Raw genomic sequence first — 17,723 nt, forward strand, 5'->3', positions numbered from 1 at the left:
CCACAAGAACTCTTCTATAACAGACTTCAGAATAAAATACCTTTGAAAATAAACAAAATTTGATTAAAATGACATCAAACTCCATAAAGACTTTATTATAGAAATTATACAACTTCTGAACATGGAATATATATAAACTACATGAATTAGTCTCAGTTTCAATCATTTATCCTATATCCAAGAATGTATTTCTCAGCAAATATTAAGCATATTCTTGAAAAATGAAAATAGTGCACATTGAGGGCTTACTATGTTCTTGGCACAATTAAACTCTTTCTCTCATCTCATTTAACATTGCCAAGAACCCTCTGAAGTACGTGCTACTATGATTCCCGTTATGGATAACAAAACTGACTCTTAGAGAAGTAAATAGACCAAGTTTTTTTTTTAAGATAGTTCATGTGTATATAAAACAGAATTTGACTTAAGTTATTTTGAGTTTAAAGCCTGGATGTTAAAGCCTGGGCCGCGGTGACTGATGGCGCCGGCGCCTTCAGGGTGTGCAGCGGGGCCTCCGCCATGGACCTGTTCGGGGACCTGCCCGAGCCGGAGCGCGCGCCGCGCACAGCTGCCGGTAAGCGGCGCGATGAAGGAGGGCGGCGGCTTGAGGCGGCTGCTCCGGGCCTGCTTCTGCCGCCTGCCCGGCTCCGCCATCTTCGCCGCGCAGAAGGACGAGCCGCCGCGTCCCTCGGCCCAGCGGAGGCCTCCCCGGGCCCCGGCCCCCGCGCCCGCAGCAGCGCGGGTCCTGCGTGCCTGCGAGCGCGGGAGGCGGGACGCGACCTCGGTGTCCGGAGACTTGCGTCGCGCCGTTCCTGCGCCTTCCGGGGTCGCGGGGCGGCGGGGACGGGCGTCCACCCGGTCGCTCGACCCGTCTCGTCCCGGACGCTGGTCCTGCGGCGGGGAGGCGGCCTGAGCTCCACACCTGGCACGATGGCCGCGCGGCCGGAGAACCGGCCACTCCAGTGTGGTTTGGCAAAACGTTGATCCGGACGCTTAGTTGAGGCCTTGTTTCCAAGCCTGCCTTGATGGCAGAAAACCCCGAAAGGTGCAAACTCAAGTTCAGATTCCCAGCCCCACCGCAGCCCACTAGGTCGGAGTCCGTTATTAAATAAATGCCGGCCGGCGGGGTCTGGACCCCGCGGTTCGGGAACTCGTTGGTGCTGGGGGGAAAGCGGTGGTTTTGCGAGCGGCGGTGATGACCACCAAGTGGCAAGTTCACGCTGGAGGAGGGCTTGCAGTCCAGGGACACTGGGGACGGACAGGGTGCCATTGGGCTTCCGAAGATGGGGAGACTCGCCGTTTGCAGCTCCTAGGCGAGGGAACACTGCGTTCGGATTGGAAGGCTCGGCTCTCTAACCTGCCCCTGGCATGCCCGTGTGGAGGAGGAGGTGGGCCTCGGCCACCAAGAAGGGATTGTTCTGCGCTCACCAGCGCCTGGGTTTGGCTTTTCGCGCACATACTGCCAGTCAGTCTGTCGGGCCATTTTGAAGTTTTATCTTTTTGCCCTTGCTCCCCTTACTTCCCCCACGGGCCATTGTTGAGGGTACCAGAGCATCTGAACAACTGGGCCGTGTGTGTCTGTGACTTGGTTCAGCCATTCTTTTTCACAATAACTGCAGTTACACTTGTGGGTAAAACTGGCTTTGTCTTATCTGTCAGCGGGGTGCAATTTCTCTGTGTTTCAGGCTGAGGGTTGGATTCCCACGTGTACCACAAGCCTTTCACGGTTTTTGTCTTACTTTTCACCTGAAACTAATGTGGGGCTTCCTTGACAGGACACAAAACCTGACAACTCAGAGTCTTACAAGTTGGCACTTAGCAGCCTGTCTCCAGATACAGTGGGGAGAGCATGTCCTGTCACTGCTTCTTCCAGACTCCACTTCAGTCCTGGCTGATGGGGTGGCAGAGGGGCTGCTTGCTGCTTTAGCTCCACTTCCCCTGAGAGTGCCTTAGTGCACTCCCCATCTGCCAGGAGGATGCTGACACTGTCACGGCACATTATTTAAAATAACTTTAAAAAAAGAGGACTTGCTTTCAGAATTTGTAGATGACTGGAAATTGAGAGGGATAGACTAAAGTGAGTGACAAAATCGAGATCCAAAGATTATTGGTAAGTAGGTAGTTCGTTAAAACCAACAAGATGAACCATATTCCAGCACTGAAAGGCACTGGCAAGAGGAACATGAATTCGAGGACAGCCTGGACTATGTAATGAGACCCTGTCTAAAAACCAAAAATCTAAAAACTCCAACAACAAGAAGATGAGATATTTGACAGATCAAAAACCAATCAGAACCAAAACAATCAGAATTCACATTCTTGTGAAAATACTATGATTTTTTTTAAAAAATAATTTGCATACCAGTAAATCACATGGATTCCTAAAGTGATGGAATGCTAAGACTGAACATGGCCCTCACGCATGAAATGTACCGGGCACAATAAAACACCTAGTCATTTTCACAGTTCCCTCAAAAAAGTTGTGTGGGAAATGGAACCGACCGTTTAGTTTGAAATCCATCTCTTCACTTACTAGCCTGTGCCTCCAGGGGCTGTTGCCACAAGTGTAAAATAGGTGACGCCTCCTACTGTCCTTGTGTGCATTAAAGAGTGTAATACATGTGCAATGGAGCAGAGTCAGTGCTTTATACACATTAGCCATTACTTTGTGAGCTGTTAACTTTTAATAGACATTTAAAAGGGAAAAACGAAATGGATTTTGTAAAAAGCAAGCACTAAATGTTCAGAGAGGTAGGAGATAACTACAGTGTTCAGATCACATCAAGTGTGTTTTACTTCTTTTGGTTTTGTTTTCACTATCACATCTAATGTTCCTATCCTCAAGACGCTTAAATTTTTATGATCTGGTAAAAGAATGTAGAAAGAGTACATTGTTTTTCGGTATTGTACTAAATTAGTGGTTTTCATCCCAGTATTTAAGGGTTTGTTTGCTGAGTAAATAAAATTTTAAAGATCAGTCTGTCTTTTACCCTAAAGAAGTGTGTTTCTATCAGTCAAAAATGGAACTTTTCTGTCAGACCCACAAATATGCTGACTTGAGGTTCATTTGACAGCACCTTAGCTTTGGTTTTATAGGGAAGTTCACCACCAGCACATTTAAAATTAATGGTCAGCCTGGGGATATAGCTTAGTGGTATAGCATGTGCTTAGCATAAGAGGTCCTAGGTTCAGTCCCAGTACCACAAACAAACAAAATTAATGGTCAGCTGTCAAGAAACATTTGCTTGGCAAACTGTCTTAAAATATTTCTTCAGAGGGGGCTAGGGCATGGCTCAAGTGGGTAAGCGCCTACCTAGCAAGCGCAGAGCCTTGAGTTCAAGTGCCAGTAGCACCAAAAACAAAAATTTCTTTAAAAAATTGGAGATACAAACATAAAATAAAGGTTAAGATATTAGAAGAATAACTTTAGGGTTAAGCAAGAAAAAAGTCAGAAAAAGTTTAAAAAAATTACAAACTATTAGTATTTATAAAGCGGCACAACTAATTGACTGGAAAGCAATAAATTTAAGCTTGTCTTTGAACAAATTTCAAGCAAAGATTTGTTTGAACTGGTTAATGACAAACAACAGTTACTTTGCTTTTGAGGTTTTATTTTTGTCATTTTAAAAATAAATTTATGTATTAGGTGGCTTGAAATTGTGTAGACCTTTTGTGAATGAAGTGGTGAATGACAAGAATATTTTGATGCTCTTGCATCAATGAGGTTTCTGATACAAAAACTAGGTTTACACAATGTTCATTATTTTGTCAGTTTATCATTGCAGTGTCCAAATTAATAACATAGAATTCAGACTGAAAAATAAAAGTCCTGTGCTTATTTCTAGGTAGAGCACATGTCAGTAGCTCAGTGTCTGCTATGTGGAAAGACCGAGAAAGTTTCTTCATCAAAACTTCCATGAATGTTTGATACCTGCTTATTTATTTTCTGCAGAAAGCAGCCTCTTGGTGTTTGATGCCCCAGAAGCAACTCTGTTGAGTTGATTACAGAGAGATCTCCTCAAAAGAAGCCCAGCTGGATGCATCCTGCTTGTTGCCTTGCTCTTTTTCATGGAAAGAAAAGAGAAAGAAGAGCACTTTGTGGATTTGGTAATTGTTTGTAGCACTGGCAGAGCCTCAAATGATATTTGTTCTGTTACAGTGACTTCCAACAGGAGCCTTCATTTTTACTTCAGAGGAAAGCTGGACAACATGCAAAGGCTTGGACTAAACACAGTCAGATGCTTTGAAATCCTAGTCATTGGTCTTTGTTTGTAAATACATTTTGCTGCTGTTACACTAGTGTCTAATTAAAATAATTTGTAAGAAAAAATAATGTGCTTTGTTTGGTTGTAGTTCTCTATTAAACATTTAAATAGAGAGCAGGTGATTATTAGAGGGGAAAAAAAAGTGCAAAAGTTTAGGATTAGCCTTGTTTGAATAACTATTAAGTTTTAATGATTCTGATAATGTGCTCAGTCTCTTAAAGGTTATGAGGCTGATATTTCTTCACTTTTTTGTGGTGAGAGAATTAGTTTAATCATTAGGGGATGTCACTGGGGAGCTCTTGCTCAAGGGTTTCTTTTGAGTTTATTCCTGGAAAGGAATGAAACTGGCAGGAAGAAGGGCAGTTTTCTGATGTGTCTGATGACCATTTCCAGGAAAGTCTGGATAGTCAAACCACAAGGATTCCTGGGCTCTATTGTAAACATTCCCCCACCTCCCCCCCAAAAAAAAAACAACCAAAAAAGTTCACCCATAACAATTGTTACACTCTTTTATAATATTGTCATATACAAAAATCTTTCTACAAGGAGTAAAATCCTGAGGATGCTAAAAAGAAAGAAATCCTAATATTTGGCAAGTGAAAAACACTGTCTTGCACAGTATAAAGTCGTTCTGCCCCATTCAGTAGACTAAATGGTAGGGGAAACCATGCTAGATGTGAGAGAGCCTTTTTAACAAATTGTCTCTGATGTGATGGGACTGAATTTTTATTCCTATAGTCTGATTTCAATGATATTCTTAAAAATCAGTAATTTATATAGTCATTAAATACCTGAGACATTAAGTTAGAACAATGATTGTCTTGTTCATTTATTTATTTGGTTGTTTATCCATGCCACAAGCATTTGCTGGGCATCTTATTAGAGACAGACACAAGGTATTTGTGGAATAAGTGAGCAAAATAGCAATATTTGTACTTTCATGGAATTTTCAACCTTAATGAAAAAATATAGCATAATAGAAAAGGTTTTCTTGAATGTGGTACTTCATATGACAGAAGTAAAACATTTGGACAACTCTCAAACTCACTCAATCAAGATGTTTTTCTCTTGGTTGGAATGTGCTCATGTTAGTACATGTGTGCTCTCTCTTCTGATTCACTTGTGAAAACATTATCTTTTTAAACCACTTGGCAGATTTTGCCTCCTTTTGAGCCTTGATAACTTATGAAAGATTGAACTCTGGGCAGTGACTTTGTTGCCTTAATACCTATAGTAAGCAGTTACAGTACCTATTAGATTCCTTTCCTGACCCTGTAGAATTTGGAATTTACTCATGATTGCATAAAAGTATATCATCAGACTGCTTTTTAAAAATTTATTGTCCCTTTATGAAAAAACAATCAGGTATTTTGCATGAATTCATTGTGGAAATTCTTACTAATGAATCTGGAACTTATTAGTCAAATACTTGATATAATTGATCCACTTGAGGTCTCAAAAGAAAGATAGCTTTGATAGTTTGCAAAGTATTATAACACTGTTCTCATTTCATTATCAGATGTTACTGTGGAATGTACATGTGACCATGACCATTGGCATATAACATAATCATAACCTAGGATTACTCTAAACATACTACACAACTAGAGGGACACTACCCTGCCTCTATCTCCATGCTACACAAGTGTACAATTCATGCTGGAAGTGTTCCTGAAACTCGTTCTCCTGATTAGTGGAGAGGTCATCATGGAGTTGGCAACTTATATCTTTCCACGTCTCGTTTCTCTTCATCTAAATACATCCCTACATTTTCAGATCACACGGTCTAGACCCTGGTAAGCTAAGTGACTTTCTCACAGTCTCACATCAATCTACATACTATATATCTCTGGTCCCCCAGAAGTGTCCTTATAATTCCTGGGTCCTCAGGAATGTTTCCCATGGCCTCCCTGAGGCGAATGACACCGCAGTAACACCCCAGACATGCAGTTTAAAGGGTGTGATTTTGTTTCTCTAGCATTCACAGCTTATAAATTATACCAATTTTCTAGACCTCGAGACAAGGACTATCATATTCAGAGTGGCATTCAATTGTAAAGTTACAGGATTTCTTTCTTAATAATACAATATAAACTGAATATGCCTTTGAATATACCCATGGAGAAGTTTTTGAACAAGCCCAAATTAAGAAATTGTTGTCAACTCACAACTGTTTCTGGATGATGACTTCTTTTTCTACTTCTTGAATGGAATTTAATTTTGTTAGTATGCACAGGGAAAGAGAAAGTTCTAACATTTAAGTCTCTTGATACTGCTAAACTTCCTTCCCTTAGAAGCCAATTTTACATATGAAGTCTGGAGGCCAGAGGGGCAAACTAGCAGTAAAGGCACAAGGAGCAATGCTTAACCTGGGTTAGAATAGAAATACAAAGCTCCTAAGATTTGGTCCAAACTTTGGTCTATTCAGATATTCATTTCCTATTTGTGTCCCTTTTATTTTTTTCTCTGTGCTCATTAGTCTGGCTAGGAAGTCACGTGGTTCATATATTTTGATGCTGTTAGGTGGAGTATAAAATTTCATGGCAATTATTACTAAGCAAATGTCCTTGTCCTGTTTCGTCACTTTTGCCCGGAATTAGGCATTACCCCAGTACTCTCTTTTGGTTATGTTGGCTATTGGCTAGTTACATTTTCATTTATCTTCATTTTTTTTGAGGTTCTTTTTTTTTTTTTTAAACCTTCAAAGACCCCTTGCATGTGTGTTTGGGTTCACCAGATAGGGTCCTTCCATAGTAAGCCCTTCTTATACTCAGATTCAATATATATGATTATGACCAAACAGTAAGTTAAAAAAGCAATTAACACTAAAAATAAGGCAAGGTGCTGCTATGTCCAGGGACTTCAGGCATTTCCTAGAGAGTGTGAGAGAGGGCCCAGGCTTTGGTGAGACAGCAGGGCAGTCAGTGGTGCATGTCCTGTCTCTGCTGAGCCTCAGGCCCTTGCAGGTGTCCCCGGGGCTTTGATCACCAGTGGGGCCACCATGGACCTGTGGAGTCTGAAGCTGGAGACCAAGGTTGGCGCGCCTGCTCCTCACTCCTCCGGAACGCGCGAGCGTGAGGCTCTCGCGGGCGCGCGCGTGGATTTGGAACCCTTGATTGTCATGTCATGGAATGTTACCAGTCTCCTAGGACAAGTTCCCTGGAAACCAAAACTGGTAGAGCGACTGTCCGCGACACTGCTCCAGGAGAACTACCTTGCTCAACTGCTGATATGTACAGATACAAGGGTAAGCCGGGGCCCTGATGCTCCCCACCCAGGAGGGACGGCCACCGCCCGCCGGCCCCTCGCACCCCTCCGTGGTCCACCTCCTGCAGCCCAACCACCCCTCACTCTCCGCCCCTCTTCTAGCCCATAGGAGACCTTGCCACTGCCCCTTTGGGGATTTCATGCCAGGGTTCCTGGATGCACCTGGAAGACGGTACCGGCTCAAGCTGGGTATGCTCACCCCTTGCGGGATCAGTCACCCCCAAGGGGCCAGGCTCTGTGCGGGAAACTGCAGGATGGTCTGCAACCCAGCGACCAAGCAGATTTGCCCCAGCAGTAACAACCAGAGGCCACCTCCAGTGCCACGTCAGATGGTCTGCTGGACACTGGCCTCCAGGGAAAGAAATGCCCAGGAGCCTAGCGTAAAGGAGACCACAGTGAATGCCTTGAAAGGCTCGAATAAAGGGATAGTGCAGAAAGAAGGAGCAGGGCAGATGACCAACTCCACGCTGGCCTCCCCAGCAAGAAATGCCCAGCAGCCAGGTGCAAAGGACGCCACTCTCAAAGAGACAATGCAAAGTAGGGTGGAGGAAGAGTCCCAAATACTTAGAGATGGCAAGAAAAGCAAGAGAAAGTGCCATGAGAGTAGTGGGAACAGCCCGTCAACATCTGAACCCCTCCTGGCCGATGGCTCTTCTGCTAGTCTTGTACAGAAACCTGTACCCCTGAAGAGAAGTCTCGCTTCTGAGACCTCTGATGACCCCTTAAATAAGCGGGCACGCATGTGTTCTAGGTGCTCCCCGCCAAGCAAGTTCACATGTGGCATCCCAGTGCCCAAGCGCAATGCAATCATGAGTTCCTACAGCTCCACTGGAGGCGTCTCCCAGCTGTGGAAGAGGAGGGGGCACACCTCAGCCCTCCTCTCTGGACCAGCTTCCTCCCACTGCCAGCAGCCAGAGAGGACAGCAAAGAACAAAAGAGAGGAGGGGCTGGGGCATGGCTCTAGTACTACTGCTCCCACTCCCCAGGTGATGGACAAGGAGTCCCATGGACAAAGGGCTACAGATGACACCACAAGGAAGGAGAAAAAGTCCTCCATGTCACTACCCACACCTGGCAGCTCTGGGAGCAGGAAACGCAAGCGGTGCGGGGACCCACTGACCTGCCCTTTACCTCCCTTGCTTGCCTATCCTATCACTCCTGAAGTCCATAGAGAGAAGAAGGCCAGATTCCAGCGGTTTAGCAAGGCTCTGGAGGACAAGACTGTTGTGGCCTCTAACTGTGTCACTAAAGAGCCTTGCCTCACTTTCACGCTACCTGCAATAGGGCCAGCTTCCTTGCCATCCTCACACCCCACGCCTGCACAAGGCCCAGGTGCTACCCCGCTGCTGGCCAGTCTGAAGACAGTGGAGATCCCTGACGGCACACCATCCTTACCAGCACCTGCCGATGTAGTCAGCACTACCACCCCTGCACCAGGCCCAGGTGCTACCCCACTGCTGGCCAATCCAAAGACAGTGGAGATCCCTGACTGCACACCACCCTTACCAGCACCTGCCGATGTAGTCAGCACTACCACCCCTGCACCAGGCCCAGGTGCTACCCCACTGCTGGCCAATCCAAAGACAGTGGAGATCCCTGATTGCACACCACCCTTACCAGCACCTGCCGATGTAGTCAGCACTACAACCCCTGCACCAGGCCCAGGTGCTAGCCCATTGCTGGCCAATCCAAAGACAGTGGAGATCCCTGACTGCACACCACCCTTACCAGCACCTGCCGATGTAGTCAGCACTACAACCCCTGCACCAGGCCCAGGTGCTACCCCACTGCTGGCCAGCCCAAAGACCATGCCGAACCCTGACTGTGCAGTGTCCTTACCAGGACCTGCTGTTGTAGTTAGCACTGGAACTCCTGCACCTGCCAAGCCACCTGGCCACACACTGACCCTGACCGCAGAAAGGCCAGCTTCCTGTCCAGCCTCCGTCCCCACCTCAGGCCTAAGCACTATCCCACTGGTTGGGCACTTGAAAAAGATGAAGAATCTACAGGCCCCACCATCTTTTCCAGTGGTGGTTGGTGTGGTTACTACTGTAGCTCCCGCACCTCCGAAGACAACTGGCCTTCCAGCTGTCCTTAGTTCTTCACATTCAGTGACCTTTGCAGGAACATCTTCAGCAGCTTCTGTGGGGCAGGCACCTACTTCCTCCTCAGTTGTGCCTATGGATACATCGCCCGCTCCACCCCTTCAACCTCCAGTTTCAGGCAATCTACAAGGCCCCCCCATACTTCCAACAGCTTCTGTGGGGCAGGCACCTACTTCCTCCTCAGTTGTGCCTATGGATACATCACCCGCTCCACCCCTTCAACCTCCAGTTTCAGGCAATCTACAAGGCCCCCCCATACTTCCAACAGCTTCTGTGGGGCAGGCACCTACTTCCTCCTCAGTTGTGCCTATGGATACATCGCCCGCTCCACCCCTTCAACCTCCAGTTTCATCCAAACTACAAGGTGTCCTCTGGCCTGCCCCCACTCAAAACCCAAAGGCCCTTGGCAGCATGCCTACCAACCATTCCTCCCCTACTGGCCCTGGCCTGACCTCTGCCGTTTCCATGAAAAGCCAGGGAAACAAACCCTCTCTTTCCACACATGTGGGCACATTCCCAGCCTCTTCTCACCACACCATCCCCCCCAGGACCAAAACTACCATCCCGCCCATCAAGCCCCAAAGTGGCCTCATTATACCTCGTAATTTCCTACACATGCCAGCCCACTGTTTAATGCAGACAACTGCTTTAGTTACCGGTCCCCCCATGATCACTAGTTCAGCCACACTCACCACCACTGGTCCAGCCAGTCGGTCTTCCTCAAAGCCTATGAGTGGTTTTGGGGTAAAGAGCGTGGCCAGCACCACCTCCACCACCACCAGCACCACTGCTTCCACCACCACCTTGACCTCTCAGGGAATCCACCTTGGGGCTTCTGCTCCCTCTGGTGCCCACAACCCAGTGGCCCCGAGCTCCTTCCAGATACCCCAGCCCTCTACCCTGTCCACATCTGCACCACCCACCTCTTTTGGTCAGCCCCTACCCAGTACTAATCCCAGCACCCCTGGCATCAGTGGCCTTAACCACCCACTCACTACTGCTACCAGTCTGGGGACGCTGAGAGTCGGAGACACCACCAACCCTTCCTCCAACACCCATCCCGTCCCCCCACCCTACACAGGACCCAAATCCCAGCCCACCAATGGAGGCTCAAAGAAGCAGAAGAAGAGGGTCAAGATGTCAGCCCTTATTAAAGCATTCGCTGCTCTTTCACTGGCCGATTCTGTGCCACTCCAGGCACACAAGCAGCAGAGTCAACCGAAACTGGACAAATCCATGAGGTCTTTGGTGGCTAAGTTTTCTAAACTTTCCTTTGTTTGAGAGGCTCTGCCTCAGTTGTGCATTATTATTATGGATACATTATTAGTATAGATATATTTCCATTTGTTTAAAAATAAAGATACATTTCTGTATTTTAAAATAAGCAGAGTAAATACATTAATTTCATGTGTTCATGGGGCATCAGACACAGATATCTGGAAACTTTGCAAGTATTATCAACCCCAGTGCCCTTTTTTAAATAGGTCAGGATTCTAAGGCTGAGAAGAATGAAACAAACTCAGGGAGATCTCTGACAGAGATAAATTGAAACATGAAGCTCCTACATTTTGGTCCAAACTTTGAGTCTCCATCTGAGCTAAAGCTTACCATGTTGTACTGTTTATTTGGTTAGTTGGTGGAGTTAATGCCAAAATTTTAATTCCTGGAAGGACTTTGCCTGAGATGTTGCATTTTTTTTTTTTTTTTTTTTTTTGCCTAAGTCATTGGCTTGTATCTTAGTATCAATAGTCTGCATGAAAAAACTCTCTAAATCTTGCTTTTGGAACAAAGTTCTATACGGAAGATGACACATCTGTGTCATCATAGGTGATATCATAGGTTATTGAGAGAGTTTCCTAACAGCTTTGGCTGAAGACAGTTATTCAGCTTGGGGTTCCCCATTTCCTCTTTTTGCAGCAATGTTGCAAGGAGAGGAAGTAACCAAGTGGATCTGGTTTAGAACCATTCTCCATCTCTCTGTCCAGCATCTGTACTGCTCTGGGGTGATTCAAATAGCCCTTTGTCAAAGCTAACTGCTTGCTTTTCTTCTGAGAAACACCCTTTTGCCTAATGTGGGTTTTAAAACTTCCTCATCAAAAGGTGGAAGTGTGTGTCACTCATTGGCCTGCACTGGTAGGAGGAATATTACCAGTTCCTCCAAATGAAGGCAGATGTTTGCAGAAATGAGTCAACACCAAGAAAGTTTTTAAGATCACATAAAATTGTATTAATACAAGATTGTTGTGTTTTAATAAAGCCCACAGCCTGTCTTCAAGGCTTCAGCAAGGGTCTTCTGTAGCACTTGGATATTTCCCGCACATGTTTCCACCTCTAGGTTCTCATATGTATTTACTTCAAGTTGTAGCGGCCCAATAAAACTGTGCAGTTCTTTCGCTTGAAGGTTATTAGATTGTGGAAACAACTTGGAGTGAAAGGCTGAATTTTAGTCAAGGGTATATTTGCATGGTCCCATTTTTGTAAGTATCAAAGTATTTTCCAGACATGGAGGCTGACCTCTTACAGTGGCTTTGTTCAAGTTGGATTAGCCAGACAAGACTGCTGCATTTTAAGTTGCTGCTTTTGATTTTTACCTTGGATTCCCTTTGTCTCTGGATAATTTCCATGAATCACTGCAGAACCATGAAAAATTGAATATTTGAGGATTTGTGTGTATGTGTATGCTGCTATTGTTGCTGGATTTTGCTTTACTTTGTTGGCTATAGTTAAGAAAAAGCTACATGCTTATTTTATGTTTATTCACTCCACACTCTTGTTGGCTTTGGGGAATTTCTTTAGCTGAGCCTTGTACTCACCAAACACACACACAAACACACACACACACACACACACACACACACACACACACGCCCACTGGGTGACAAGTGTCTGCTACAGGGGATACAGTCTTGATCTGTCGCAACTCCTTGAACTTGACACATTCATGTTATTCATCCCACAATCAGTGTAATCAAGAAGTTCCCTGTGATGTGTGGAAGAGCCTAGTGTTTAGGATTGTATCTGTATATAAGCTCCACTGTGAGCACTGTAATTGGCAAAATGTGCATGAGCGGCTCTGACCTCCTTGGTTACATGAAGGAAGAGCAGGGGCGAGAGGGGGAATGCTCTGCAAATATCTGATTCCCATGGAAGCTTTGCTTGTTTTGTTGCTGGACCACTGCCAGGCAAATGCTGCTCACATCTTTTAAGAAATCCCAGCTGCAGAAGGAGTTGCTGAACCCAGTAGAGAGTGTTGCCAAGACATTCTGTTGGAGCACTGCTGTGGCAATGAGCAGACATTCTCTGAAAAAGTAAAATAAAAGCTCATGGAAACGTTTAAGATAAAAGGAGACTTATCTATATGACCATGTCTACATAAACACAGTTTGGGATTTGGGGACCAAGTTCACACTATTATTAATACTGTCAAGGCTCTTTTGTTCTAGGTGGCTTTAGGAAATTTTTCTCTTAGCTTAGATGATATCAGGTCTCAACTGGTGAATATGAAGTATATTGTTTTTTACATGAATTTTCTTTTTTTTTTTTTGTGCTGGGTTGAACTGAAGGCCGTGGCTCATGCTAGGTAAGCACTATGTTACTGAGCTGCATCTCCAGCACTGTATAAAGTATTCTAAAAAGTCACAAGTATAAAAATGTAAACTTCTGCTGGATTCAGTGACATATACTCAGAACTCAGGAGACTGAGGCAGGAGAATCACCAGGTTCCAAGCCAACGTGAGCTAAATGGTGAGTTCAAGGCCATCCAAGCCTACATAACAAGACATTTCCTCAAAAATGTAACCTACAATTAATAATATGGTTAGAGAAAGTAAATTTGGATATGATAGCTGTGGGCAGAAGGCACAGGTTGCTCAGCTGCTTTTGCTCCATTCCTTGATGGTCGGTCTCTGTGTCCATGAGACAACTCCTCCACATCCTTTGTTTTCAGTTCACTATGACTTCATCATTAATCTCAGTCCATGAATAACATGTAGCAATAGGGAGGAAAAACCACATGGATGAATGAATCACTACTATTGCTTGAAGCTGCAGGTGTGACTTGGGGTGATGACACACATAAAGATGAGGATGAAACCTTCCTCCATAGACCAACTTACAGTCAGGAGGAAGTTTTTGGTCAGTCACTGCTTGGGGGCTTTTAGATAATCAAATCACATCCTCTTTCCCCCATCCTCAGTTTGGAACCTATTGAAATATGAGATACAAGTGAAACAAAGGGAGAGCAAAATATTACTACCGTTACTGATAAAAACTGCATCAAGGAATACAATTTAATTTGTGCTCAAATGGGCATCTAATATCTTCTCTACTATCCATAGTGAATCAAATCTCCCACTCAAAAATATAGAAATTCCACTTGCAGGGGACATCTCACATAACTGAGAGAATGCAATGCTCTGTACAGAAAACTATCTCTGCAAGATATCACAGCCCTCAGGACCTTCCCACAGGTTCACATCACATTGAACTCATCCTTCCATAAGGAAGCATGGGAAAGGAATGAGGAGAGAGGCCAGATGGTAGCAGAAAGCCTTCCATAGAAATGTGAGAGAAGAGAAGGCAAAAGTTTCTTGACATCTATTAGCAGCACAAAGAAAGTCTGAACTAGCTTCACTGTGTGCCATACTTGCAAAAATGTGCAGTAGTGACTCCGACTCGGACGTCTTTGGTCACATGAGGACGGGCAGGGGAGAGAGGAGGAAGCACTGTGAGCATCTGATTCCCATGGGAGTTTTGCTGCTTTTGCTTCAGGGGCACTGTGTGGCAAAGGCTTTGTAGTTGATGAAGCGAGAGAACAGTCAGTACCTGAAGAGTTCAAGGAGTGAAGTAGACAATGAGCCCAGGAAGTAAGGGGACTGAAAATAGCGGAGAGCAAGATGAAGGATAGAGACCAGTGATTAAGGCCAATTTTTCTAGCTCAGCTGGACAGGTAAGAGGCTGAACAGCCCATCTGGCTGGTTTAGAGGGCTAAGAATACAAAAACTACACTTCAAGTTTTGAGAAAGGGAAAATACTGGTGGGCCTTGGTTTCCTAGGGTTTGGGATTCCTGAAGAGCAAGGGGAAAGTGTAAATGATAAGCAAAAATATTCTCAAAGAATAGAAGCTCATTTTAGAAGCTTCTTAATCTCCATAGTTAAATTGAGGACATCCCAGATTGCAGATACCCATAGGTGTTTAGTAGAAATGAACACAATTACTTCCTAATGAGTGATAATACCATCCTAGTCCTCACTGCATTTCTATAAAAAATATTACAAACCCCATCTGGCACATAAGGGAAAATTCCTTACACACAATTAGACAAGGTCGCATGGATGAAGTGAATGGAAACACTAGAGTAGAAACATTGGGAAGGTTACAGATATTGGTGTTGTCAGGCATAGACCTTTGGAATAACTGTACTTTGTGTTGTTCAAGGAGAAAAGAGACACTATGAAGAATTCTGAAAGCAAAAAATAAAAACTTTATACTGCAATTATAAAGTTCTAAAGTGGAAGTTCTAAATTTAAAAAATACACTAACCCAAATTAATAACTCAATGGAGAGGTTTAATAGCAGTTCAGATATAGCTAAAGAAATAATCGATAAAATAGAATACAGGTCAGGTGAAAATATTCAAAACAAATTTTTCCTTTACCCAGCAGGCCAATAATGAAAGAAATGCTTAAAGAACATTCTTTTTGGGTTTTTTTTTTTTTTTTTGAGACAAGGTCTCACTATGTAGTTCAAGCTGTCCTCATATCCTCTTGTATCATCTTTTGAGTTCTGGGACTACCACACACCCAGAAAAGTGCCACCACACCCAGCAAAGAGCATTGTTTAGGTAAAAAATAAACAAGACCATGTGGAAGCTAAGAAGTTCATGTAAATGGAAAAATGAGGCCTGTTAAAACTATTCCAGGTATGGGGGAGGGGAGAATAAAGGAGAATGATGGATGGGGAGAATTCAACTATGGGTATATTGCAATAAGTTTTGTAAATGTCACAATGCACCCCCCAATGCAACAATTCAAAAAAGGCATGAAAAGATATATATATGTATATTCACTTAATATTATGTGTATAAAATAAAAATAGACCATCATATAAATTGGGAGAATAAAATAATTTATTTTCAGATTGTCTAGGAAGAGGGTAGAGGCAAAAATGAAGTTAAGACATTTATAACCTCTAGGACAAGTGTGCTACAAGAAGAGTAAAATATCATGTAACTTCCAAGACAATGGGAGGAGGCAATAAAGAAATGTAAATAATACAAAAGAAAGAAAGAGAGAAAGAAGAAAACTCCCTGTAGGCAAAATGATAAGAAATGAGTGATACAGTTCATTAAAGTTTTACATGGAAAGATGATATTGAGTAATCAAGTCAATTTAGAAAACAAGGAAGGACGAAGACCATTCTATCTTATTTCAGGACTTAATAAATGGCTGTAGAGATCAAGATTATTGTATTTGCAAGGAGTAGAACAGAGAATCCACAAACAGCTCCATATAAATGCAGACAATTGATTTTTGAGAAAGGTGCAAAGGACAATCTTGTCAGCAAATGGTATTTCACCAACTGGAAATCCATAGCTGTCCCTCACCTGCCACAGGGGAAAAATAATCCAAACATCATACAAAATTAAATTTAAATGGATTTAAATGCAAAATTATAAAACTGACAGAAGATAACATAAGACAAAACCCTCAGTGTTCATAGAGTTCTTATTGGGACACAAAGTAAGATACATAAAAGAAAAATGTTTATATCTGTATCTATGTCTAATCTCTCTATATATGTAGGTGGTATTGGAGTTTGCACTCAGGACCTTGTGCTTGCAAGGCAAGTACTCTGTCACTTGAGCCATACCCCAGTCCTTTTTGCTTAAGTTATTTTTCAGATAGGGTCTCATGCTTTTTGCCTGGGTCTGGCCTCAAACTGTGACCCTCCTTATCTCTGCCTGTAGCTGGGTTTGCAGGTATTCCCCACTACATGTGGCACCATTAAGGACCATTAAAAAGGATGGAAAAGCAAGCTACAGGCAGGGAGAAAATATTTGAAATGCACATCTTAATAGAGAACTCATATCTAATGTACAGAAAAGCTAAAACTCAACAGTAAAACAAGAAAAAATCCAATTAGAAAATGGGCAGAAGATAGCGAAATTTTACCAGAAAGAATATATGAATGTCAGTGAGCATATCAATAGGTGGTCAGCACGATTAGTCATTAGGGAAATCACAATTAAGACCAAGGTGGCATTCACAATATAGCTATTACAACTGCTAAAATAAAAAACAGTACTCAAAATATCCTAATAAGTCAATTTTTTAAAATGGGTAAAAACTTGAATAGACGTGTCTCCAAAAAGACATACACATGGCCATCAGGTATATGAAAACACTATCAACATCATTAATCATCAGAGCTGCAAATCAAGCTATACATGATATACGTGATACACCTACTTGGTAGGCTGAGGTGGATCAAATTGTGGTTTGAGGTCAACCTGGGCAGGGACCTTGTGAGATCTCCATTTCAACCAATAGCTGGGTGTGGTGGCACAAGCCTGTCATCCCAAGCTATGTGAGAGGATTATAATTCCAGACAAGCCTAGACAAACAGTTAGTAAAACATCATGTCAATGGAAAAGAGCTAGATGTGGTAGCAACTGTCTGTCATCCTAGCCACAGCAGGACATTTAAAATAGGAAGATTATGGTTCAGGCACACCTGGGCAAAAAGGGACACCCTATCTGCAAAATAACTAGGACGAAATGGACTGGAGATATGGTTCAAGTGGAGAGTGCCTGCTTAGCAAGCATGAATCCACAGTACACACACACACACAAAATCAAAATGAGATATCACTTTACACCTGTTAGGATAGCACTCATCATCTAAATAAAAAATATATTCAGAGAATGTGGGGAGTTGTCTAGCTTTGGTGGGAGAGTTCAGTTACTATGAAATACAGTAAGCAAGTACCTAAAAAATTATAAATATTGTTACATATGACCTAGAAACCCTACTTCTGGGTGTCTAGCAAAAAGAATTGAAATCAGAATCTCAAAGGGGTATTAGA

At 43.5% G+C, this 17,723-nt stretch overlaps 2 protein-coding genes and 1 long non-coding RNA gene across 3 annotated transcripts in view; 1 reads left to right on the plus strand and 2 right to left on the minus strand.

Moving 5' to 3' along the window:
- Nucleotides 1-453: 453 nt before the first annotated feature.
- LOC141417243 (uncharacterized) lies at nt 454-10,918 on the plus strand. Its single transcript, XM_074055405.1, has 2 exons — nt 454-574; nt 3,953-10,918. Exon 2 carries the CDS (start codon nt 7,529-7,531, stop codon nt 10,916-10,918), a length of 3,390 nt encoding a protein of 1,129 aa, XP_073911506.1. The 5' UTR covers nt 454-574; nt 3,953-7,528.
- Nucleotides 10,919-12,118: 1,200 nt separating this feature from the next.
- Nucleotides 12,119-17,723, minus strand: part of LOC141417244 (uncharacterized) — a 65,203-nt gene continuing 59,598 nt past the window's right edge. The window contains exon 3 of the mRNA XM_074055406.1: nt 12,119-12,937. Within this exon, the coding sequence (XP_073911507.1) occupies nt 12,724-12,937 (214 nt within the window). The 3' untranslated portion in view covers nt 12,119-12,723. The remainder of the gene's footprint in view (nt 12,938-17,723) is intronic.
- The window catches only part of LOC141417453 (uncharacterized), a 36,681-nt gene continuing 32,304 nt past the window's right edge, over nt 13,347-17,723 (minus strand). Inside the window, exons 5-6 of the long non-coding RNA XR_012442013.1 lie at nt 17,108-17,252; nt 13,347-13,840 (exon numbers count right to left, since the gene is read on the minus strand). This is a non-coding gene — a long non-coding RNA (uncharacterized lncRNA). The remainder of the gene's footprint in view (nt 13,841-17,107; nt 17,253-17,723) is intronic.

The sequence above is a fragment of the Castor canadensis genome, chromosome 15, assembly GCF_047511655.1.
Source record: "Castor canadensis chromosome 15, mCasCan1.hap1v2, whole genome shotgun sequence".
Lineage (NCBI taxonomy): Eukaryota > Metazoa > Chordata > Mammalia > Rodentia > Castoridae > Castor > Castor canadensis.

Coding starts and splice junctions, on each gene's coding strand:
- LOC141417243 (XM_074055405.1), top strand. CDS start 7,529: ATGCTCCCCACCCAGGAGGGACGGCCACCGCCCGCCGGCCCCTCGCAC.